We start from the raw sequence: 24,904 nt of genomic DNA, 5'->3' as shown, positions 1-24,904 counted from the left end.
ACGTACCTCATTTCCAACTTGAAAATGAATGTGCATTCCAAATCCACTACAACCTGTGATGGGCAACTAAGCAATCCATGTTCACTCGCTGCTGACAATTCACAACATGACTGCAAAATTTACCTCTCAAGTTCTGCAATCTTCTTGTCCTTGTCATTCTTTTCATTCTCCACCTCCTTGAGGATCTCCAGCAACCGGTCAACTTCCGCTTGGGCCTTGCCACACTCATCACGGTAGTAAGATGCCTCTTTATCAAGTTGTTTTATTCGGTCTGCAAACTCGGGGTTCATCCTGGAGTCATCTTCAACATTATGAGCCTTCAACATTATATTTTTAAAGAATGTAGTTAAGACAACAACTTAGAACGATAGGTAGTGTAGTAACCAATGGCCCAGAAATTATCTTTGGAGAAAAAATAATAACCATCAAGAATTATGGGTATACTGTCAGTTAAAAGGCAAAATGGAAAATCACACATTTCAGCTACCTTAAAACGATGCTGATTTTAAATTTATTACAGTTTCACAAGAGAGTTTCTTTTATTGTTAATATTTTGTTGCATTAAATGTTACTACTTTTGGGGTTTTTTTTTCCCCCACCAAGAAATGGGGGAGGGTGGGGGGACACACCGTGATATCTTTATTCCTGTTGCTTTGGCAAGCAGAACTAACACAATTCAACTCCTCACAGTTAAGGAGGTGATTCATACCAACAGCTTCCTTTTCCAGTAGAGAAAATGAGATAAAACAATATTAAATTATTTTTCCAAGAACCACTGAGGGTCTACGTAAAGCCAGGTAACATGTAAAAGACTGGTTGACTGATCACCGAACACCATTCCACTGAGAAATTTCAGCAGAAGATGTAGGTTGAAAGAAAGACTTGCAAGTGAGGAAGGGCTTTCCAGCTAACAGTCATACCCATAAATTCTTGTTCTCTTTATTAAATTTAACCTGAACCAGGAGGAAGATGAGCTAATTCATGAACAAGCACACAGACGAGAATCTGCAAACACATGCATGGGTGGGTGGCAGCTTCTCACACAAGAACACACACAGGCAACAACACAGCAAAAACACTGCAGAATAATTTGCAGCCAAAGTATTTGTGATTTTGTGTGTCTGAAAGTGTGTTACAGCTTTTTTTTTCCCAAAAGAAACTTTTGGCTGAAATATTCTCAGACAGATGGAAATAACACTGCACTGCAATGTTTTGCCTACCCCTTGTTTCCCATTATTCCTAATTGACTTCTTCAAAGAGTAGGCAGGGAAAAAACAAGTAGTTTAACAACAGTGCACATTCAACAGAGAAAGTTCAGAGAAGTCATATATGTATGTATCTCCAAAATCCATGTGTGAAATCATACAATGTTAACAATTTATTAGGACTTAAGTTGTTCTGCTGTCTTGCTATATAGAACAGATGTTCATTGTGTTTTTATATCTTTTTGTTTAATTTCAGGGAAAAAACAAGGCAAGCAAGCTACAGCTACTGTGGGGTTAAATGAATCATGCATGGTTAGAAAAATTAATACTAATAAGTACTACTGTTACAAGGTTGACAGGTTTTGCAATGATTTAGTTGAAAAAATTAAAAAAATTAGTATAAAAATAAATTTCTTATTTATGACAAAATAATCATTTTTAGAATAATATTCTTGCATGTAACATATTATTTAAGCATGAGGATAGGAGGAAAATAATTTGCTTTCATGTTCTTTAATCTAAGATTTCCTTATTCAAGAAATAAACTCAACTATGCAAAAAGAACTTGGAGAAATTTATCAATTCAACACTACTATCATGTACTGGCTTATTCCCTTTTACCAACACTTCTCAGAAAGCATTTATTTTTATTTACTTAGTGTATATATTAGATTTCATTCTAATAGATTAGTGAGCTTTTTCAGTATAATTAAAATAATCTGAAAGAGAATCCTGAGCTAATATGCCTTTAGAAGTTTATTCATCTAACAATTTTATTTTAAATTGAAGTAATGAATATTTAAATTTGTTAATCTCCACTTTTAAAATGTAGAGTCGATATTCTACTTTAAAAGAAAATAACTACTCCATATACTTATTTCTATTTGTGATAAGAATCAATTCATTACTCTTGTATCAGAAAAGCACTGAAAATATAATTTTAAAAATTCCTAAGAAAAAGAAAACAAAATATTGATGTTAATTCTCTTCCACTTTTAGGCCATATTACCATTATTTTATGGCAACTAAAAAGCTTTTTCATGACATTTTCTCAAACTACCTGACCAACAATATTAAGATCTTTAAAAAAGAATTCATGAGCTGAGCTAGAAACACACAAAACAAATATAAATATGCCTTGATTTCGTGTTTCTGATTTGAGTTAAGATTCCTTTCTTGACTCTGATTTAAAGATTCACAAAGAGCTAGCAGTTCAGTTAGCCACTGTGCTTTATTTTGGTTGTTTTTATTCTTATGATTATTATTATCATTATTTTTAGTAGATGGGCACATAATTACTAGTTGTGAGACCTAGCTTCTAAATCTAGCCCTGTGTCTTATGACTACTACGGGCAAAGGAGCTAGCCTCTCCAAGGACAGCAAAAGCTACCACATAACAAACACGGAGAAGGTATTATTCACTTGTGTTCTTATTATGAGTATTATTTTATGATATGCATCCCACCAGTGGGGCTTGTTATACAGCTAAGTTAATAGGTCTATTTAGTTTCTCATCAAGATACTACATACATCTTTAGAGAAGCCTCCCTGCTAGGCTTACAGAAAAAGCAGTCTACTGGTGAATGGATATCTGAGCACATTCTTTATTTTAGCTCTGGGAAGAGAAGATAACCCAAGGCCAGCTTTCGGTACTGTGTGAAATTAGATGGGTTGGTAGTCTTTTCAACCGAACAAACGAATATGGTTAAAGGACTCATAGGATGTTTAGAAGTACAGAAAGCCTAAGAAGACATGCCTGAATCTAGACCACTGTTGGCCTCATGTGATATTTAAGTTAGATCATGTTATTAAAACAGATCATAGCCAAGTTTACAGTTAGCCTGGTATCTCTTAGATAATACTTGTAGGTGCTAATGATTCTTCCTCTTAAAAGGAATAGGCAGCCACAAGAATACCTTTGAGTGAAATACATCTCCATATCAATGATAGGTGCCAGAATTCCCCAAAGGGTTATGAAATAAAGGTGTAAACAGATACCATTTAAAAATTGTTAAGTCAATAGAAAGCTTTAAGAAAGAGTCATATAGAGATGGATGAGTAACAGTTGCTTCTGGGTCATCACTAGTGCCCATGTGAAGACTCAAGGGAGGAGAGTTTCACCTGACTGACAGCTGGTGAGTCCCCGATCCAACCCCAGGAGTGGGGGCAAAAGTCTCCACAGAATTTATAAAAGATATTGCAGGTAACCACCTCTATTCAGCTTGAATCATAACTTTTCAGAGGATGGGCTGAAATTGTTAGCAGTGTAGCATGAGTGTGTTATACTATGATCTACAAACATGAGGGTTATACTATACTAAAGAAATACAGGAGGAAATTGAGCTTAGAAAGCAATGCTTCCTTCCAAGTTATAAGGCCAGAGCCTCCTCTAAAAACGAAGTGAAGGAAGCACTTTGTTAGCATTTAGCAATGCTCTTGCCTTTTCAAAATATAACATGGGTTCTTTAACCTAGAATGGTAGCTCCTGATGGGATTAAAAGTAGATAACAGAACTGGACTTAATATACTTTAGATACTGCAGAAGAAAATAATATATATATGTATTTGAATAATGATTATCTGAACAAATTCCTACCATGGCATTCTGACCCATTCAAAGTTTAAACTAAAAATACACAGCAATTATTTCCCCTTATGGATCTGTTGACTTGAAATTAGCTCCCCCAAAAGGTGGGGAAGTGACAGCCCATTTCATTCTAAGGCACATCAACTTTGTCCCCTCTCTTCATTAGTCAGGAATCTAACTCTTGAAAATGCAGATTGATGTGGATTTAATGGTTCTAGAAGCTACTTATTATAAAAATAGGGAAGAACACTGTCACTTTCAAAGACATCCACCAGTCATTAAAACCAAAAAAAAAAAAATATATGAATGAGCATTCTTTTCTTAATGTAGAGATTTAATTTTGCTGATTAAACCAGTCAGTTTATAGGCAAATCCAGGTATTTGGTTATGCCTTTAACATATTTCTGGTAACTTTTAGAGCAACTCTCAAGCATCTCACAAAAACACAGAAAATTGGGAAAAGAGTATTTCAGAAATGTCCATATTGCATATTAGATCAGTAAGTTCTGAGAATCCCCCAATTATGTTTTCTTACATTTCCACATGTAAGGAAATTTCCCCACAAATGGGAATAATCAAAACAAACTTTGGAGCCTCACTGATGTGGGCAAGCCTTGGAATTTTGATGTGAACTGACTTTGAAAGCCTGAATCAAGCACAAAAGAGAAATCTGGCCATGACTTAGGACAAGTAGTACGTAACAATGCCTAGTGGCTATTTTAATTATAAAATTTAGAACTATTTCAGGAAATAAGGCAAAGCTTCAGGTTAATATTGTATTTAAATTAAAGTTAAGAGCAAAAAGTGACTTAAGCCAAACCAGGGATTGATAGTATCAATATGAAAAATCACAAGTTTATTAATAATTCTCTCGTAAAGGTTGGACGTTGATTATTTTCAATAAAATTCTAGTTCATCATTCCAAGTGCCTAGAAAGGAAAGCATTAACTTTGGCCCAGAAACCTGCTGTGAAACTGGGCAGGGAATATTCAATTATAATATTATATAGCATTCTTTCTTTGAAATGGGGCCTAACGATCTAAAGAAGTCATTTCTTTCAAAATAAACAAATGATTAGTCATGATCATAAAGCACAAGCAGAACACTAACTAATGAGTCTGATGGTTTTTCTTCCCTGCTGCTTATGGGTTTTAGCAATAATTTGTTAAATTTATGCACAGTGAAAATATGATTCTTGATTGCAGCACTTTGGGGGGTTTAAACATTCCTTTCAAATCTGAGCAGCAGAACAGGGCATATAAACTACTTTAAACATTGTATTTTATTTCAATCTTCTAAAAGAAGTTCCAACCTTCACATAATTCTGAGCTACGAACAAACCTTACTTTTAAAAATAAAGGTTTTAAGGGTGATTAGAACTTCAACATATTATAAAATTTACATTTTATTTTAAATCCAATTAATTAATACCAAATATAAAAGCTGAGCCTAAATAGTACATTCAGAATCTAATAATGACGAATCTTGGATTCTTACACTACTTAGTTCTAAAGGAAACTTCTTTTACAATTCTAGCTAAGTACATCCCGAATACTCACAATTTTCATATTATAACAACTATTCCAAAATGAAACTTTTCTCATAGACGGAACAAATAGGATATTTTTAAATAAATGAACGAATGTTCAAAATGATTTTTCTTATGGTCACACACATACAAAATAAAAAGAACCAACTGTATGCTTAATAGTTTTTAAGACTATTTAAACAAAAATACAATTATAATGTAATCCCTTTTAACTATGGAATTTCATAAAAGTAGCAAAGTAAAGAACTGAAGTAATTATCTGGATGTTCTGAAATAAAACACGTGACTTCAAATCTTAAGTTATTACAAATATTACTTGAGTTCTTTAGATATTGAAAGCCTGGAGCAAGTGTGAGGTGTATGCATGTGTTTATACATGCTATGTGCATGTTGTGAATTATCTCTTAAATATTTGTAATTCTCCATTGTGTTGGGGGGACTAGTCTATGAGTGAATTAAATAATTTTCATAAATCGTCCTCAAAAATCACAAAAATAAACCACTGTACCTAAACAGTGACTGTGAAAGCATTTATAATGCAGTCCAACATGTCCTTGGGATTGCAGAGTCCTATGATGATCTATAAGTCAGGAAGACCTCAATGAACATTAGTAAGACATTTTTCCCCTCTCTACACTGGAAAAATGCTTGGTCTTTTTCTTATAAACTGTTACATAAAATGTGAGCCCTGCAAAAGATGCATTTGGAGAAAAGACAGGATTTCAATGGACAGTGACCAGGCAAGGGGGGAAATTCACATGTGTGGAAGTACATCAGAGTGGTCTCAAGTGTACCCTGGCCAGTCATAAAGTTGTCCTTGGTGCCTCCAAATCAGTCATTTGCCTTGCAGCAACAAGGATATTATTCAGTGCACTAAATTTAGGAACCAGAAGCTCTAAAGTTTTATTAAAAATTCATAAGAGACCTCTGGATACCATCTCTGGGCATAATAACTACTAGGGCTACAGCAAAGAAGGTATTTGAGACTGATGAATAAACCATATTATTTGTCTGGAATTAAGAACCAAGGGAAGAAAAAGAATTCAACTGAAGATAATCTGCATAGTGTTTATAATGACAAGACAAAACTCCTCCAGGAGTAGAGACTGGTAGTTAAGCTGCAGAAAGGTTATTATTATAAGAAATAATAAGGATACAAAGACAAAATTTTAGATTCCTAAGAAATGGAATTACAGCATCACTTAGTACCTGGGTGACTAAAGTAAAAGTAAAAGAGTTTCAAAAGTGGTTTATTTCTACTCCAGGAAAAAAATGTTCCCAGGAAAACTTCAAAGCTGAATCTCTATTTACTCTGATTTAGTTTAGATAAATGGACATAGATCTGACTGTAAAATGATCTTATTTAACAAAAACAATTAAGTTATAATTCACCAAAATCTGTAGGTTGGCCTTATTCAAAATAAACATACAATAATAAAAGAAATTTCCTAGGTACCAATAACTGGCTAGAAAATAAAAGGAGAAATAGAGCATTCACCAAAAATTAAGTTCACATAAATTTTAGTAACTTAAAAATTATATATATAAATAGATATACCTATCTATATATAGATATAGATATAGCTATCTAGATATAGATATATAGTAATGATATATATATTATTAATTATATATATAGATACTATATACTATATATAATAATGATATATATATATATATAAATACTTAGAACTATCCTTGAAATATCACAGGACTATAATAGGAAAATGTCAAACCTTTACTGTAAAAGATCTATGTAATAAATAAAAGTTGTATCAAGTTCATGAATTAGAAGAAATTATATTGGAAAGATATCATTCTAAAATTATTTTATAGGTTGAGTATAATTCAAATTAAAATCACCAACAGTTGTGCTTTTTAGTTCACAAGGTGAGCCTGAAGTTTACTTGGAATGATAGAGAATTAAAGGCTAAGCACACAAAAACAAAATGAAATGAAAAGCAGAAAAAATTAGGGTGGAATTTGTTTCACTAGATACTTAAAAATATTATAAAGCCACAATAATTAAAATTCTGTCCCAAAAAGCAACAGACATTGATAAAACTGAACAGCTCAGAAATTAAGACATTCATCTAGATGAGAACTTAGTATACATTGAAATAGTATGAAGAACAGTGGTTAAAGAATTATTTGATAAATGGTGCTGGGATAATTAGTTGATCATTTAAAAATATATAATGTTAAAACTTCACCTCTCAACATGAATCAAAATATACTAAAGACAGATAAAGGGGTTAAACTGATGTAAAAGGAACATTAAAAAGTTTTAAATGTGAGTGCCTATTCTTGAAATCAGAGAATGACTTCTAAGCCTAAAGAAAATGAGAAAATTCTAAAGGAAAACACAGGTCAAGAAACCTAAAAATAGTTATAGTTTTCTTTATTAAAAAATTTTAAATGAGGGGTGACTGGGTGGCTCAGTCAGTTAAGCATCTGCCTTTGGCGCTCAGGTCATGATCCCAGGGTCCTGGGACTGAGCCCTGAATCTGGCTCCCTGCTTCTCCTTCTCTCTCTGTCCCTCCCCTCTCCCGCGTTTGCTCTCTCGCTCTGTCTCTCAAATAAATAATAAATCTTTTTAAAAAATTTAAATGAGGGCGCCTGGGTGGCTCAGATGGTTAAGCGTCTGCCTTCGGCTCAGGTCATGATCCCAGGGTCCTGGGATCGAGTCCCGCATCGGGCTCCCTGCTCCTTGGGAGCCTGCTTCTCCCTCTGCCTCTCTCTCTCTCTCTCTGTCTCTCATGAATAAATAAATAAAATCTTTAAAAAAAAAAATAAAAAATAAAAAATTTAAATGAAATGAAATATTGCCACAAATCTGACAAAGTTTCTATATAATGTATAGAATGATTCATACAAACCAATGAACAAAACGGTAAACTCAAAAACAAGTGCTTACATGACCAAAGGAAACAATTCACAGAAGAAAAATACAAACAGCTAATAAATGTTTTAAAAACTTCAACCATTCTAGTGATTAAAGAAAATAAAGTTAAAATGACAAAAAAAAAATCCACCTATGCATTTGTCCAAGTTATGAAAAAGGACACTTCTCGGTGTTGGTCAGGGTGTGGCAGAAAGGCTGCCTTTATCCAGTGCTGAAAAAAAAGTGTCATGGCAGAACTTCTCTAAAATGCAACACAGTAAGAACTATTGGGAGCTTTGAAAAATCACTGGCCAGGTATTTGTTCCATGACAAACATAGAAATGTGAGGAGATTAATATGGGAAGATGTTTTTCAGAGCATTATATACTGGCAAAAAAAAAGGGCGGGGGGAGATGAGCAACATTTGGGGAATGAGTAAATACAGTGAAATATCACATAATCAATAAGATAGTGTTTTGGAAGAATAGTTAGTTATTGGAGAAAATGCTGATGATATGTTATAAAAATAGAATATACAATTCAATAAACACTGACACAATTTGGTGAAAGGAAAATAAGAGTATTAAATGAGAAAAAGAAGAGAAGAAAGGAAAGAGAGGGAAGAAAAAAGGGAAGAAAGGGGGAGAAAGGAAAGAGAGAGAAAGGGGGAAAGGAGAGGATAAGAATAACAAAAAAGATGTCTGGGTAGGGAACCCCCCAAATGCCCCAAAGCCTTGTGCCAGGAGACATCCTGTCATTTTATTTTGTCCTATACTTCCATACTTTTGCAAATTCTCCACTGTGACCATATGTTATTTTTATAATCAGAATAACATGATTATTTTTTTAAAGACTATTAAGGAAAGAAAATCCATCATACTGCATCCCTATCAGTCCAAAAAAGAACTGGACCCTGAGAATATCTGCAGACAGGGAGAGTTAAAATAATGAGAGGCTGGCTATACTCCCAGGATGCCAAACCAATGGGTTAGCTTAATTAATTCAAGGAAAAAAGTTTGTTTTTGCTTCCTGGAGACCCACCACTGTGGTTGAAAAGTCCAGTAAGTGCCATATCATCAATATTTCTGGAAATGGTCTTAAAGTTAACAGAGCTATTTCTTTGGTCCTACCTATTCAGACAGGGATGCTGAAATCCTATCGTGGTTCTGATAACTCCTTGCTGCTACAGGAAAAAAGCCCTCCCCAGTTGTCCTGCACATACCCAAAATGTGATATACTTAGGTTTTCTTCCTGTCCCCAACTAGTAAATGTGAAACAATTTCACTGGGATCATTTTACATCTCTTAAAAATGATCTAAAGAAAACAGTCATTTTTCCCAGGGTCAATTTTCAAGCTTAAAGGTATTCCAATCTTGTCTTTCTTCACCTACCCATTGCATAGAGCCTGCTTATTAACACTCCCATTCAAGGGGGCGCCTGGGTGGCTCAGTGGGTTAAGCATTTGACTCTTGATTTCAGCTCAGGTCATGATCTTGGGGTTGTGAGATCAGGCCCTTTGTCCAGCTCATGTGCTGGCCGTGGAGCCCGCTTAGGATTCTCTCTCTCCCTCTGCCTCCCCACCCCAAAAAAACCCTAAATAATAATAAATAACACTCCCAATCAAATGTTAAGGGATAGGAAATTTGAATTATTTTTCCTGCTCTGCTAAAAATCATATTTGGGGAAAGAGGTTAATAAAGATGCACCAACGGAAATTGAGAAATTGTTTGCAAAAATAAAACTTGTTTTAAAGAATGGAGGGCGGAGGTTGAATCTAATTAAATACAACCAAGCATCTTGTGTATCATGCTGTATGTATGTATTCTGGAATAGCAGCTTAACAAAAAGTTTTGGGCTGAATTGTTTCCTTTATCTATGCTATTCCATTTTGCCATGATGGGAATTCATAAATAGGAGGTAATTAGAATGCATGATAGCACAGATCACATCTGCCAAATGATAAATTCTGGTCACCTTTAGGTAATATTGCACCCAGTTAAGCCAGTTGAGTTGACAAAACAAAAAGGTCTTTCTTCTTTAATAACTTAAAGAAACAAATAAACTGCTTCATATAAATGCACACCTGTCATTAGGATAAAAAAATCAGTGGTGGCATCTGGGCCAGCCGTTTTACATATATTTTTACTATTACCTGTTTTTGTGTACCATTAAGCTATAATCAGAATTGTTACTATCTGTTATTAGGAGGCTATATTTTAGTTCGTCCTCAGCCAAATGACATGTTTTTAACTCTTACAAAACCCACAATAATGTTAGGCATTTACCAATCTCAGAGAGCATAGCCCTATTTTTAAATCTAACCTTATTTTAACTTCTATCATTTGAATGTAATTTACATCGACTTGCTTGCTATTTTACAAATGCTATCCCTTTTCATATAGGTAACTCTGAGTTAGAAGGAACTAAGAAAGAGTTCCATGAGCCTAGATATGCAGCTGACCTCCGCTTCTCTATAGCCTTAAAGTTGAAGTTAAGATGGAGGTAATATCAGAGCTGGCAATGTTTTCTTAAGTTCTTAATTTTTAAATTTCACATTCAAAAGAAATGGCAGTGGCCTTTGCACAGGTCATTTCTTTTGACAGAACGGAAATGGGAAGAGACTCATATATTTTTTTGAAACCTCCCCAGTATGGCACACCATGACATGTGATCAATGGATCCTCATGCTTTGATATGTTACAGCGGGAACTTTCAGAAATGACTTACTGGATTGTACATCTGATTGAACAACTGCTCAGCTTGCTACATTGCAAAGTTGGGGAGGCATTGAAGCACAGACAGGGAAAGAAGGAAAGATCCAGAAAAACAGCATTAGCTCAACAAATCCAGTGCATTTGCACAAACGAACTGGTTGTTCAAAAAGAAGAAATTTCAGTTTCTAAACATTCCACAGTGAAAGTGAGAGGCTCTAGGGAAATAGAAATGTTGACTTTGGCTCCTAAAAAAGAATAGCTGGAATAAGAAATTTAAGGTTTGTGTTACTTTCCCTTTCTCAAGTTAAATAACCCATGAAATAAAGAAAGCTGTCCACTTTTGATGATACATGAAGTGCTGGCCTCTAGCAATGAATCAGAAAAAGTACTTTTGGCCAAGCCTGCAATTTATTACCTGAACTTCAAAGATGGTAATAATAAAAGATTAATTAAATCTTATCATTGAATTTATAGCTCTTCTTTTATATTAACACAAGCCTGAAGTTTCTATTCAGTCTAATTTTAGGAAAATATAGATCAGTAAACAGCAGGTTAGCAATAGCAAAATATCAGTAAGCAAAACATTACAGGATTAACAGTAAATGGGAGAAGAAAAAATTAAGTCATCAGGAAGAATAAAGGGAACCAAAATACAGTATTATCCATTGCCCATTACCAGCTTCTACTGTTAGTTCATAATTAATAAAAATGTAATTTTTAGTGACTATCCTATAATGTTCCAAGTGCATCAGAATTTTTAAAGCTCTCCAGTCTATTTTGTGTAGAAGATTTAAATTTTTGTGGATTTAAATGTACTGAGTATTATCTTAAATATCACTCTCGGGTTCTATTTCTTTGGGGCTCAACGTCAAGTTATAGAAGGTGAAAGACTGTAGGAACTTTCACTTTGCTTGAAGCTAAGAGATGTTCCTTTAAAGAGCCTGAATTTTTCATTTGTTCAACTTTGATGAAGTAAATGATAATTTTACCATGCTTAAAAAAAACCCCACTCTCCTCAAAGATGGTATTAATTGGAAAACTACCAAATCATAACATTTTGATTTGTTGCTTCTCAACTGATTTCTAGTTAGATAAGGTAAAATTATTTCGACATATTGAACACCACATACTCTTCTGAAAGACAAAATTATCCACATATCACTAATGAGGTTCTTCTCAACCCATGGGTGTCTACTTAAGATTAATGAATGCAGTTAATTTGTAAAGCACACTCATAACTCGTTGTGCATTGTGCTTACTATCATTTTATCAACCTCATTGATAACAGGAAAACTTTCCTCACACATGAATATTTGATGGCATTGTTTTTAAGATGTGGGATGCAATGTATAAGGAACAGTTCCTTTTCTGCCTATAACCATTTTTCATCATGAAGTATTTGGAGACTTAAATTAACAGTGCAATAAAGGGTTAAAAGTAACTAGGCATGTGAATGTTCTCCACAAACTTTTATGTAAAAACTCACCTTACCGATGTCAAGAATTGTTCATAAGACAAAAATAAATTTAAATCACAATTTGGATCCCATTGTCACTGGCAAACAAGGTTTCTGTTCAGCTAAACACATCTAGGATGTGTATATTTTATGGTAAAAATACATGGACGCTCACAAATCTTGAGCAAAATTCCATTGGGAATTCATGGTTTATTTATGACATAATAAAACTATTATGTTTTCAGCTTTCATTTAGTAACCCTTAATATTTTATTTACAAGTCACATACCCTTTTATTTAAAAGGGGGCCCAGACACTCCTAAGCTTTTATAGCTGCTTATTTTTCCATGAGTAAATGATGTGTTTATATGTATATTCACATACTGTTGGCTTATATTTTCAAATATTTCATGTAGATCTCAATTCTTTTTAAGGTGATGGGTACTTGAGGTTTTTACGGAACTATTTATTACCAGAAATTAAAGACTACTAGAAAAAGTATTTTAAACTTTTGAATTTAGTCGATGCTAGAGAACCAAAAATAACAAAATAGCATCTGCAGGTTAGGTATGAAAATATTTAAATTATAATTACCTTATTTAATTTCACTGTACTATGCATTTAAAAGATAGTATAAGCAAACATTATTTATATACTTAGAAATAAGTTATCTTTTCATAAATTAAATAGGTCCTTACAGCAAGACAACCATATTTGTTACTTTAATCCTGGTGATGTGGCAGAATGTTAAAACACTGTCAAGAATAATGCTAAAATGTTTACAGGATTTGCTCTGTGAATTTCAGCACAGAATGTCTACCTGAGAGTTTAAGGAAACCACATGCTCTGAGTGATTCTTTGGACAAATCAGAGCTACGTTGAAAGAAACTAAATTGAAATGCATAGACATTCAGTTATTAAACTAGTCAAGTTATATACATGGAAACTGTGTCAATATGGGAAACTCCTCCTTTTAATTACTAGAGGGTTTCAAATTCCATAGGTGACTTACACTAAAAGGGAGTATGTCGTGTATGTATCTGCAGAAATAATATATGTTGTGTCCTCAGCTCCACAATGGCTATGCAGAGTTGATGAAGGTATCTTTCATGGGCAGGTCGATTTGAGGTCCTTCTTCAGGACTCAGCACAATGCAATTGATGTAAGCTAATGCAAAGCGAGTCAATGAAGTTCTTACACAGTTATCTTAGAGTGCCTTGTGATCACAAAACTGCTCATTAAATTAAAAGTACCTTTCCTAAGTTCATTTCTTGATATGTATAACATATTACAGAACACATTCATATATGTATCAAGAATGTATTATCATACACCCAATACATAAATAGCCAAGTCAATTGCCACTTAAGCACCCTCAAATGGGCCATTTAAGTTCTTCTATTTATTGTTCGAGATTTCTGCTTAACTAGATATCTCTGGAAAAAAGTGAGACGCTGAGTGGATTGGAAAGTAGATTCTACAATACAGAGATTTTCTTGCTGGTTTGCTGTAGAGGGATTTGATCTCTATCTTTTTCAGTAAGGAGACTTTACTAGTGTGAAATTTCTCAGGATAGTTTCCTAGAATTCCATGAACAGAGTATAATCACATTTCGGTTATATATTGCCTCATACAAAATAGTATATTCAATTTTTAAATATTCAGAGAAATTTCTCCACAGATATATGATGCTTTAACATCCCTATCATCCACATCATATATTTTCATAACTTTAGCAAATAAATCCCCATTCCAGTGTGCTATAAATTATACATAGTCAAATTTTATTATATGCTTTGCTTGATTATTTAGATTCTTATCACCTCTCTTGAATTAAGTTTATAAGTTGTCAAAGGGAAACAAAATGCTTAAACTCATAAAGTTATGAGTTTTATGTGAACAATGAGTGCAGACGTACCAAACAACACAGGGAAAAAGTCAAAGGAATGATGCATGACTGGAAATATACTCCACAAAAATGTCCAGTTTAGAGAAAACATGTTAATGCTGCAATATAAAGATCCTGTTTTCTTTTCCAAAGCCTTCTACATTCAACAAGCTTTCCAAGATATGAAAGTCATTTTTGGTTATCCCACAGATATTCTAGGGACTTTGACTATTTGGATGGACTCCTAGAAATTTAATATTGTCAGGTAAACTTTTACAAAGTTCCCCATACAAAAATTGACCTACTTCTGAAGGTAGTATAAGTTTATCAACATAAAAGGGGGCCCCCAGATTCTTTGATTTGTTATAAACATTTTCATTTATTTTTTTATAGTTGAGATTTACCCAGAGAGCAGCAGCTTATTTTTTTAAATATTTTTTTACTTCCACTACTATTTTCATCTATTTTTCAAGTTTTGTTTCAGACAGGAAACCTAAGATATTTTTTCAGGTTCACTGGCCAATTTGATGCAGACTTCATAAGTTAAGAGTGTCTAATTCTCTTATCAGCAGACAGCAAAAGATAAAGCGTTTGTTTCTTTGCAAAATATCTCTTCCTTTTCCATTTTATAAATTCATTGTAAAATGACAATTTTTTTCTTGGACTTCACTTACCTTTTTTAACTGTGCTTCCAATTTGCTACATTCTTCTTTCTTTTGTTCAATGGCTATTTCTAGAGATTTTAATTTGGAGTCCCTTTTCAGTCCTGCTGAGGCTAATGAAGATGCATGTTCCTTGAGGTCAATTAAACTAGACTGAAAGGAAAGAACACTAGTAAGTAAAACACTGCAATTTCTACCAGTCTTCAATTTGAATAAATTGATTCTCTACATAGTAATAAAGTGTGCATTAGACAGAAAGGGTAAATATAGTCTTACTAAGGTAACAATAGCCGGCTCTGGCCAGGAAATTAAAATTGGCCAGCTTACAGAACTGAGCAGGATCTAATTGCAGTAGAATCAAATGTGACCAAATGGTGTGGTCAGTAAATATATGTTTCACATCTCAAAGTCATGCTAATGATGTAAGTCCCAAGGTGGTCTTTACATGTCATGGCAAAACAGACACCCTGAACCTTCAATTTACATTTATTGCTGTCAAGTCGTGCAGACTCTAAGACAAATAGAAAGAAAATACTAACTTTAATGCTTTCCCCCCCAAAAGGCAAATCAAATATAAAAGAAGTCATCCTGTTTTTATCAAATTCTATTTCTTTAACAGAAAAATAACCAATGGTTTTAAAATTACCTTCTATAGAATCAAAGATAAAATTATTTTAAAATTTAGAGTAGATTTTACATCCGAGTCCTTTGTAAATCCAAATTCAACAGATATAATGAATCTCCCCAACTCAGACATGGGTTGCCTAAATTGTTCCACTCATCAATCATAACCAGAAATCAAGAGCTCCCCTGGACAGTCTGAATTTCAAAAAGCAAGAAGTAAATATGTGCATATATCATGGAACATAACTTTGCTTAGCTAGGAAGGCAATGTCTATTACCAAACATGAAATTATTAGCAGCATCTAACAATGTAACTAAAATATTGAGGTATTACCCAAAATCAGATTTTGTGAGTTTCCTTTATATCCATTTGCAGCACCTAAAAAGACACTAAGCACACAGTGGCCCCTCAGTAAATGATTTTACCTAATATTTTGTGTCTGGGCTACTTCCTGGGCTCTGGAATAACCTTGTTGATGAAGATAACACCACCATCACTCAGAAAACTACCCAGCTCCTAACAACCCTCTGAAGGACAAGCAGCCACTTTCATTTTTCAGGTCAAGAAACTGAGGCTCACATGAATGTCTTCTCCAAGGTTCCTGACCCATTAAAGGAAGACACAGGTCTCAAACCCAGAACTCTGACTCCAATTTCAATGTTCTTTATCATACCACTCCCACAGAAATAATAAAGGACCTTGAAATGGCATTTTGTCATGACGAAGGTGATTATCACCCCAACTAAATTATAAGCTGACAACAATTATATGTTGTTTTTCTTTACACATTTTAAATTGTCAGGTCTGATAGCTTTATGTGTCAATGGGGCTAGGCTATAGTCCCCAGTTATTCAATCAAACATTAATCTAGGTGTTGCAATGGAGGTATTTTGTAGCTTTGACTAACACCTATCATCAGTTGATTTTAAGTAAAGGATATTATTCTTGAAATCTGGGTGGGCCTGATCCTATCAGTTGAAAGGCCTTAAGAGCAGGACTGAGATTTCCCTGAAAAGGAAGAAATCAACCTATGGACTGCTGTGCCAGTTCCTGACTGGAGTGTTTCCAGCCTGCCCTTCCTGATGGCCTACCCTATGAATTTCAGACTTGCCTAGCCACCGCCCATAACTATGTAAGCCAATTCCTTGCAATAAATTTCTTAATACAGTTCTATTTTTCTGGTAGAACATTGACTGACACACCCATACCAGTGGCAGGCACATTACTATACAGGAAAAATAAATGTTTGCTGAAATGCCTGTCTGAAATCATACAATGTAGGCATTGTTTACAAAATTATTTTCATATAAAGCTATGCTCCACAATGTCATCAAGATCTCTTTTCAATTATAAGTATATATATATTAATTTTAAGGTGCAAATCCATGAATAACACATGCAAACACTTATTCAAATTGCAAATGAGGTCAAAGCATCCATGCCTTCTGTCACATACCAACTACAGTAATTACAGATGCCCCAAATCAGATTTAGCAGTGAAACAGTAGGAAGAGAATTTACATTCTTTATTTTCATATCAAAGAAATAATCTCCTCTATAAAACAAAACAAAACAAAAATACTAGTGTGCTTACATTTTAGGGAATATGCATTTTGTTTCTATTACTCATCAATTCTCTCATTCTTGCATTCCTCGTTTAGACAGTACTTTAATTTGTATAGAATTACCAAAACCCAAGGGCAGAGGTAATAATCTGGGACTGAAAAATCAACAACTATGCAGTGATATAGCCCAGTAGGAGGAAAGAATCTGTAACAGCCCTAAAGGAGATGGGTATTTACTGTGGACAAAAATAAGTATGAACGGGCCAGTTGTGGACAATGGCACACATCTCAGAGTTTTGGAGCCTGAACAAAATAACATGTAATGTTGCTTTTCAAACTTCTCCAACAATATATTCCTAAGCAAACTAAAGGAGTTATAGGTATCCCTCAGAGTGTGGGGAGTATAGCCCAACCCATTCTCTCCATAACCCCCAAACAAAAAATTTCTTTAAAGTATATTGTTTTACTTAAAAAATGCAGGTAGGATTTGTATTCTGCATCCATGATTTGTCTAGCATGAAAATACTGTTTTAAATTATTTACCATAATGTAAAATCAATATTCCAGAAGAAGAGCCACATTTAACCTATACTTTGTGTAAAGCATGGTACCGTATCCCCTAACCTGGAAGTATTCCATGATCCAGTTGAGCAACACAAATGAATGTAAAGAAACCAACAAAAGGACTGGCATATAACAGGCCTTCAATTAGGGGAGATGCTATTATTACTATTGATATTGTTGCTATCCCAAGCAAAAGATCATGGGACATTTAAAAAATACAGAATCCTCTAAGCCACAAAAATGTGGTAAGACATCTAGAAAACTTTCAAGGAGCTACACTGTATGCAGTTAGAGTAGAGACGAGGGCATAGGGCAACCTGATGAAGGGAGTTACAGTAAACATTTTCCTTTGAACTCAGACAGGTTGCCAAGGAAAGGTAACTATGTCCCCAAAGCCTTCACACAGCCCCTCAAACTCACTCTCTAGTATCTTGAGGCTCCTATGAATAGAACTATCAGCATGGTTCATTTGTTTTTCCAGACTCACCTCTTTTTCAGTCAGTTCAGCTTGTAAAGCATTGACCTTCTCTTTCAGATCTTTGTTCTCTTTTCGGAAAGATTCTATCTCTTCTAGTCTTTCCCGATCATCTCTTTCCCGCTGTTCTTTCAAACGCTCAATTATTCTCTCCTGTGAGGCAATTATCAAAAAAGAAGTGAGAAACCAAGCGGAGGAGCAAGAAGACGGAGGAGTAGGGGACCTAATTTCGTCTGGTCCCAGGAATTCAGCTAGATAGGGATCAAACCATTCTGAACACCTACGAACTCAACAGGAGCTCGAAGAAAAGAAGAGCAACAACTCTCTCATCAGAAAAGCGACCACTTTCTGGAAGGTAGGACGTGTGGAGAAGTGAATCCGAGGCGATATTCGGGAGGATAGACGGCGGGGGAGGAGGCCTCTGTCGGCCACTACTGGCAAGTGATAGAGGAGCACAGCACAAAATCGGAACTTTTAAAAGTCGGCTCTGCCAAGGGACGTCACTCCAGTGGCTAAGCGGGGTGTGGAACCCTCGTGGGACAGTGTGGTCTCAGGACCCTCAGGGTCACAGGAAGACCAGGGGTGCCTGAGTGTGGCAGAGCTCCCAGGTATCAGAGCAGAGAAGCCGGCTGCAGAGACGGAGCCAAGGAGTGGGCTTTCAGCTTGGGGTTGCCATAAACCGTGATCCGCGGCACAGTGGGACCACTACTCTTCCAGCAGGGACCCAACAAGCGGCAGATCCGGGGAGACTTCCCTTCCTCCCTCAGGAGGAGTGGCACAAGAACACACTGCAGGGATCTGCTGGGTTTGGAGACTCCACACGGGGTCGGGTGCCAGAGATAGAAACGCTCGGTCACAGGCCAGGTGAGTGCTGAGTGCAGCCGGAGACCGGGGAGACGGGAGTGACTGACGGCTTTTCTCTGGGGGCTCAATGAGCACTGGGGCCCCGAGTTCTCGGCTCCTCTGGGGCGGAGATTGGGAGGCTGTCATTTTCACTCTTGTCCTCCAAAGCTGTACCGAAACCTTGCAGGGAACAAAGGCTCCCGAGTGCAAACCCGAGCAGATTACTTAGCCAGGCCCCCTACAAGGGTGGGGCAACTCCACCTCCAGCAAAGACATTTGAGACTCACTGTGACAGGCCCCTCCCCCAGAAGATCACAACAAGCACAGACAGCCAAGACCAAGTTTACTGATCAATGAGAATGGCAAATTCCAGCACTAGGGGAATACAGCACATAGAATTCATGGCTTTTTTCCCCCTGATTCTTTAGTCTTTCAAAGTTAATTTTTTTAATTTTCTTTTTTTCTTTTTTTTTTTAAGATTTTATTTATTTATTTGACAGAGAAAGACACAGCGAGAGAGGGAACACAAGCAGGGGGAGTGGGAGAGGGAGAAGCAGGCTTCCCTCTGAGCACAGAGCCTGATGTGGGGCTCAATCCCAGGACCCTGGGATCATGACCTGAAGCAAAGGCAGATGCTTAATGACTGAGCCACACAGGCGCCCCTCTTTTTTTGAATTTTTCTTTTTCCCTTTTTCAAACAACATCTTATCAATCCCTTTTTTAAAAAATCTTTTTTACTTTTCATTTTTAGAGTCATATTCTATACCTTCATAGTAGTTAACCTTATTTTTGGCATATATATAAGTTGTTCTCTCCTTAAAATTTTGGGATACAGTTTCTTCTAACACACCAAAATATACCCTAAATCTCTACTGTATGGCTTTGTTCTACTCTCGGGCCTGTCACATTCTCTCCCTTTTTTTTTTTTTATTTCTCTTTCATTTTTCAACCAACTTCTTATCTTATCAATTGCTTTTATAAAACCTTTTAAAATTTTCATCTTTATACTCATAGTCCATCCCTTCATCGTATTGACCCTTATTTTTGTACATTATAAGCTTTTCTTTCTTTAAAATTTTAGGAGGCAGTTTCTTCTAACAGACCAAAATACACCCAAAACCTACTGTGTGTCACTGATCTATTCACCAGCCTGATCATATTTGATCATATTCTTTTTTTTAATCTTTTTCTTTTTCTTCTTTTTTCTTTCTTTCCCATCCCCCCCACCACCCACCCCGGTTTCAGCTCTCTTCTGATTTCTTTGCTGTATATTTCTCTGGGGACGATGTTACCCTATTAGCATTTTGTTCTCTAATTCATCTGTTCTCCTCTGGACAAAATGACAAGACGGAAAAACTCACCTCAAAAAAAAAAAAAAGAACAAGAGGCAGTACCGACTGCCAGGGACATAATCAATACGGACATTAGTAAGATGTCGGAACTAGAGTTCAAAATGACGATTTTAAAGATACTAGCTGGGATTGAAAAAAGCATGGAAGTTATTAGAGAAACCATTTCTGGAGAAATAAAAGAACTAAAATCTAACCAAGTCGAAATCAAAAAGGCTATTAATGAGGTGCAATAAAAAACAGAGGCTCTAACTGCTAGGATAAATGAGGCAAAAGAGAGAATCAGTAATACAGAAGAGCAAATGATAGAGAATAAAGAAGCTGAGAAAAAGAGAGATAAACAACTACTGGATCATGAGGGCAGCATTCGAAAGATAAGCGACAACATAAGATGAAACAACATTAGAATAATTGGGATCCCAGAGGAAGAAGAAAGAGAGAGAGGGGCAGAAGGTATATTGGAGCAAATTATAGCAGAGAAGTTCCCAAATTTGGGGAAGGAAACAGGCATCAAAATCCAGGAGGCACAGAGAACGCCCCTCAAAATCAATAAAAATAGGTCAACACCCCGACATCTAATAGTAAAACTTACAAGTCTCAGAGACAAAAAGAAAATCCTGAAAGCAGCTCGGGACAAGAGGTCTGTAACCTACAATGGTAGAAACATTAGATTGGCAACAGACCTACCCACAGAGACCTGGCAGGCCAGAAAGGACTGGCATGATATATTCAGATCACTAAATGAGAAAAATATGCAGCCAAGAATCCAGCTAGGCTGTCATTGAAAATAGAAGGAGAGATAAAAAGCTTCCAGGACAAACAAAAACTAAAGGGATTTGCAAACACAAAACCAGCCCTACAAGAAATCTTGAAAGGGGTCCTCTAAGCAAAGAGAGAGCCTAAAACCAACATAGACCAGAAAGGAACACAGACAATATACAGGAACAGTCACCTTACAGGCAATATAATGGCACTAAATTCCTATCTTTCAATAGTTACCCTGATGTAAATGGGCTAAATGCCCCAATCAAAAGACACAGGGTATCAGATTGGATAAAAAAGCAAGACCCATCGATATGCTGTCTGCAAAAGACTCATTTTAGACCCAAAGACACCTCCAGATTGAAAGTGAGGGGGTGGAAAACCATTTACCATGCCAATGGACACCAAAAGAAATTTAGGGTGGCAATCCTTATATCAGACAAATTAAATTTTAAACCAAAGACTGTAATAGGATATGAGGAAGGACACTATATCCTACTTAAAGGGTCTATCCAAAAAGAAGATCTAACAACTGTAAATATCTATGCCCCTAACATGGGAGCAGCCAATTATATAAGCCAATTAATAACAAAAGCAAAGAAACACATCAACAACAATACAATAATAGTGGGGGACTTTAACACCCCCCTCACCGAAATGGACAGATCGTCTAAGCAAAAGATCAACAAAGAAATAAAGACTTTAAATGACACACTGGACCAAATGGACTTCACAGATATATTCAGAACATTCCATCCCAAAGCAACAGAATACACATTTTTTCCTAGCGCCCATGGAACATTCTCCAGAATAGATCACATCCTAGGTTATAAATCAGGTCTCAACCGGTACCAAAAGACTGGGATCATTTCCTGAGTATTTTGGGACCACAATGCTTTGAAACTAGAACTAAATCACAAAAAGAAGTCAGAAAGAACTCAAATACATGGAGGTTACAGAATATCCTACTAAAGAATGAATGGGTCAACCAGGAAATTAAAGAAGAATTTAAAAAATTCATGGAAACAAATGAAAATAAAAACACAACTGTTCAAAATCTTTGAGATGCAGCAAAGGCAGTCCTAAGAGGAAAGTATATAGCAATACAAGCCTTTCTCAAGAAACAAGAAAGCTCTCAAATACACAAACTAACCCCACACCTAAAGGAGCTACAGAAAGAACAGCAAATAAAGCCCAAACCCAGCAGGAGAAAAGAAATAATAAAGATCAGAGCAGAAATCAATGAAATAGAAACCAAAAGAAGAGTAGAACAGATCAATGAAACTAGGAGCTGGTTCTTTGAAAGAATTAACAAGATTGATAAACCCCTGGCCAGACTTATCAAAAACAAAAGAGAAATGACCCAAATCAACAAAATCATGAATGAAAGAGGAGAGATCACAACCAACACCAAAGAAATACAAACAATTATAAGAACATATTATGAGCAGCTCTATGCCGGCAAATTAGATAATCTGGAAGAAATGGATGCATTCCTAGAGATGTATCAACTACCAAAACTGAACCAGGAAGAAATAGAAAACCTGAACAGATCTATAACCACTAAGGAAATTGAAGTAGTCATCAAAAGTCTCCCAACAAACAAGAACCCAGGGCCAGATGGCTTCCCAGGGGAATTCTACCAAACATTTCAAGAAGAATTAATACCTATTCTTCTGAAACTATTCCAAAAAATAGAAATGGAAGGAAAACTTCCAAACTCGTTTTATGAGGCCACCATTACCTTGATCCCAAAACCAGACAAAGACCCCATCAAAAAGGAGAATTACAGACCAATATCCCTGATGAACATGGATACAAAAATTCTCACCAAAATACTAGCCAATAGGATCCAACAGTACGTAAAAAAGATTATTCACCACAACCAAGTGGGATTTATTCCTGGGCTGCAAGGTTGGTTCAACATCCGCAAATCAATCAATGTGATACAACACATTAATAAAAGAAAGAACAAGAACCATATGATCCTCTCAACAGATGCAGAAAAAGCATTTGACAAAGTACAGCATCCTTTCTTGATCACAACTCTTCAGAGTATAGGGATAAAGGGTAGATACCTCAAGATCATAAAAGCCATCTATGAAAAACCCACAGAGAGTATCATTCTCAATGGGGAAAAACTGAGAGCTTTTCGCCTAAGGTCAGGAACATGGCAGGGATGTCCACTATCACGACTGCTATTCAACATAGTATTAGAAGTCCTAGCCACAGCAATGACAACAAAAAGAAATAAAAGGCATCCAAATAGGCAAAGAAGAAGTCAAACTCTCACTCTTTGCAGATGATAGAATACTTTATGTGGAAAACCGAAAAGATTCCACCCCAAAACTGCTAGAACTCATACAGGAATTCAGTAAAGTGGCAGGATATAAAATCAATGCACAGAAATCAGTGGCATTCCTATGCACCAACAACAAGACAGAAGAAAGAGAAATTAAGGAGTCGATCCCATTTACAATTGCACCCAAAACCATAAGATACCTAGAAATAAATCTAACCAAAGAGGCAAAGGATCCATACTCAGAAAACTATAAAATACTCATGAAAGAAATTGAGGAAGACACAAAGAAATGGAAAAACGTTCCATGCTCATGGGCTGGAAGAACAAATATGGTGAAGATGTGAATGCTACCTAGAGCAATCTACACATTTAATGCAATCCCTATCAAAATACCATCCACTTTTTTCAAAGAAATGGAACAAATAATCCTAAAATTTGTATGGAACCAGAAAAGACCCTGCATAGCCAGAGGAATCTTGAAAAAGAAAAGCAAAGCTGGCGGCATCACAATTCCGGACTTCCAGCTCTATGACAAAGCTGTCATCATCAAGACAATATGGTACTGGCACAAAAACAGACACATAGATCAATGGAACAGAAGAGAGAGACCAGAAATGGACCCTCAACTCTATGGTCAACTAATCTTTGACAAAGCAGGAAAGAATGTCCAATGGAAAAAAGACAGTCTCTTCAACAAATGGTGTTGGGAAAATTGGACAGCCACATGCAGAAGAATAAAACTGGACCATTTCCTTACACCACACACAAAAATAGACTCAAAATGGTTGAAAGACCTCAATGTGAGACAGGAATCCATCAAAATCCTAAAGGAGAACACAGGCAGCAACCTCTTCAACCTCAGCTGCAGCAACTTCTTCCTAGAAACATTGCCAAAGGCAAGGGAAGCAAGGGCAAAAATGAACTATTGGGACTTCATCAAGATAAAAAGCTTTTGCACAATAAAGGAAACAGTCAACAAAACCAAAAGACAACCAACACAATGGGAGAAGATATTTGAAATGACATATCAGATAAAGGGCCAGTATCCAAAATCTATAAAGAACTTATTAAACTCAACACCCAAAGAACAAAGAATCCAGTCAAGAAATGGGCAGAAGCCATGAACAGACATCCAAAGAAGACATCCAAATGGCCAACAGACACTTGAAAAAGTGCTCAACATCACTTGGCATCAGCGAAATCCAAATCAAAACTTCAGTGAGATACCACCTCACACCAGTCAGAATGGCTAAAATTAACAAGTCAGGAAATGACAGATGTTGGCAGGGATGCGGAGAAAGGGGAACCCTCCTACACTGTTGATGGGAATGCAAGCTGGTGCAGCCACTCTGGAAAACAGTATGGAGGTTCCTCAAAAAGTTGAAAATAGAGCTACCATATGATCCAGCAATTGCACTACTGGGTGTTTACCCCAAAGATACAAATGTAGGAATCTGAAGGGGTATGTGCAACC

General features: G+C 35.9%; 1 protein-coding gene across 1 annotated transcript in view; it reads right to left on the bottom strand.

Annotated features, from left to right (window-relative positions):
- ERC2 (ELKS/RAB6-interacting/CAST family member 2) overlaps window positions 1–24,904 on the bottom strand; it is a 917,787-nt gene that overhangs the window by 310,224 nt on the left and 582,659 nt on the right. The window contains exons 9-12 of the mRNA XM_044912797.1: window positions 18,187–18,327; window positions 14,958–15,098; window positions 10,953–10,988; window positions 124–317 (exon numbers count right to left, since the gene is read on the bottom strand). Of these exons, the coding sequence (XP_044768732.1) occupies window positions 124–317; window positions 10,953–10,988; window positions 14,958–15,098; window positions 18,187–18,327 (512 nt within the window). The remainder of the gene's footprint in view (window positions 1–123; window positions 318–10,952; window positions 10,989–14,957; window positions 15,099–18,186; window positions 18,328–24,904) is intronic.

Source organism: Neomonachus schauinslandi, chromosome 1 (assembly GCF_002201575.2).
Source record: "Neomonachus schauinslandi chromosome 1, ASM220157v2, whole genome shotgun sequence".
NCBI lineage: Eukaryota > Metazoa > Chordata > Mammalia > Carnivora > Phocidae > Neomonachus > Neomonachus schauinslandi.
Note: the sequence above shows the minus strand (reverse complement) of the source record. Positions and strands in the feature narration are given on the sequence as shown.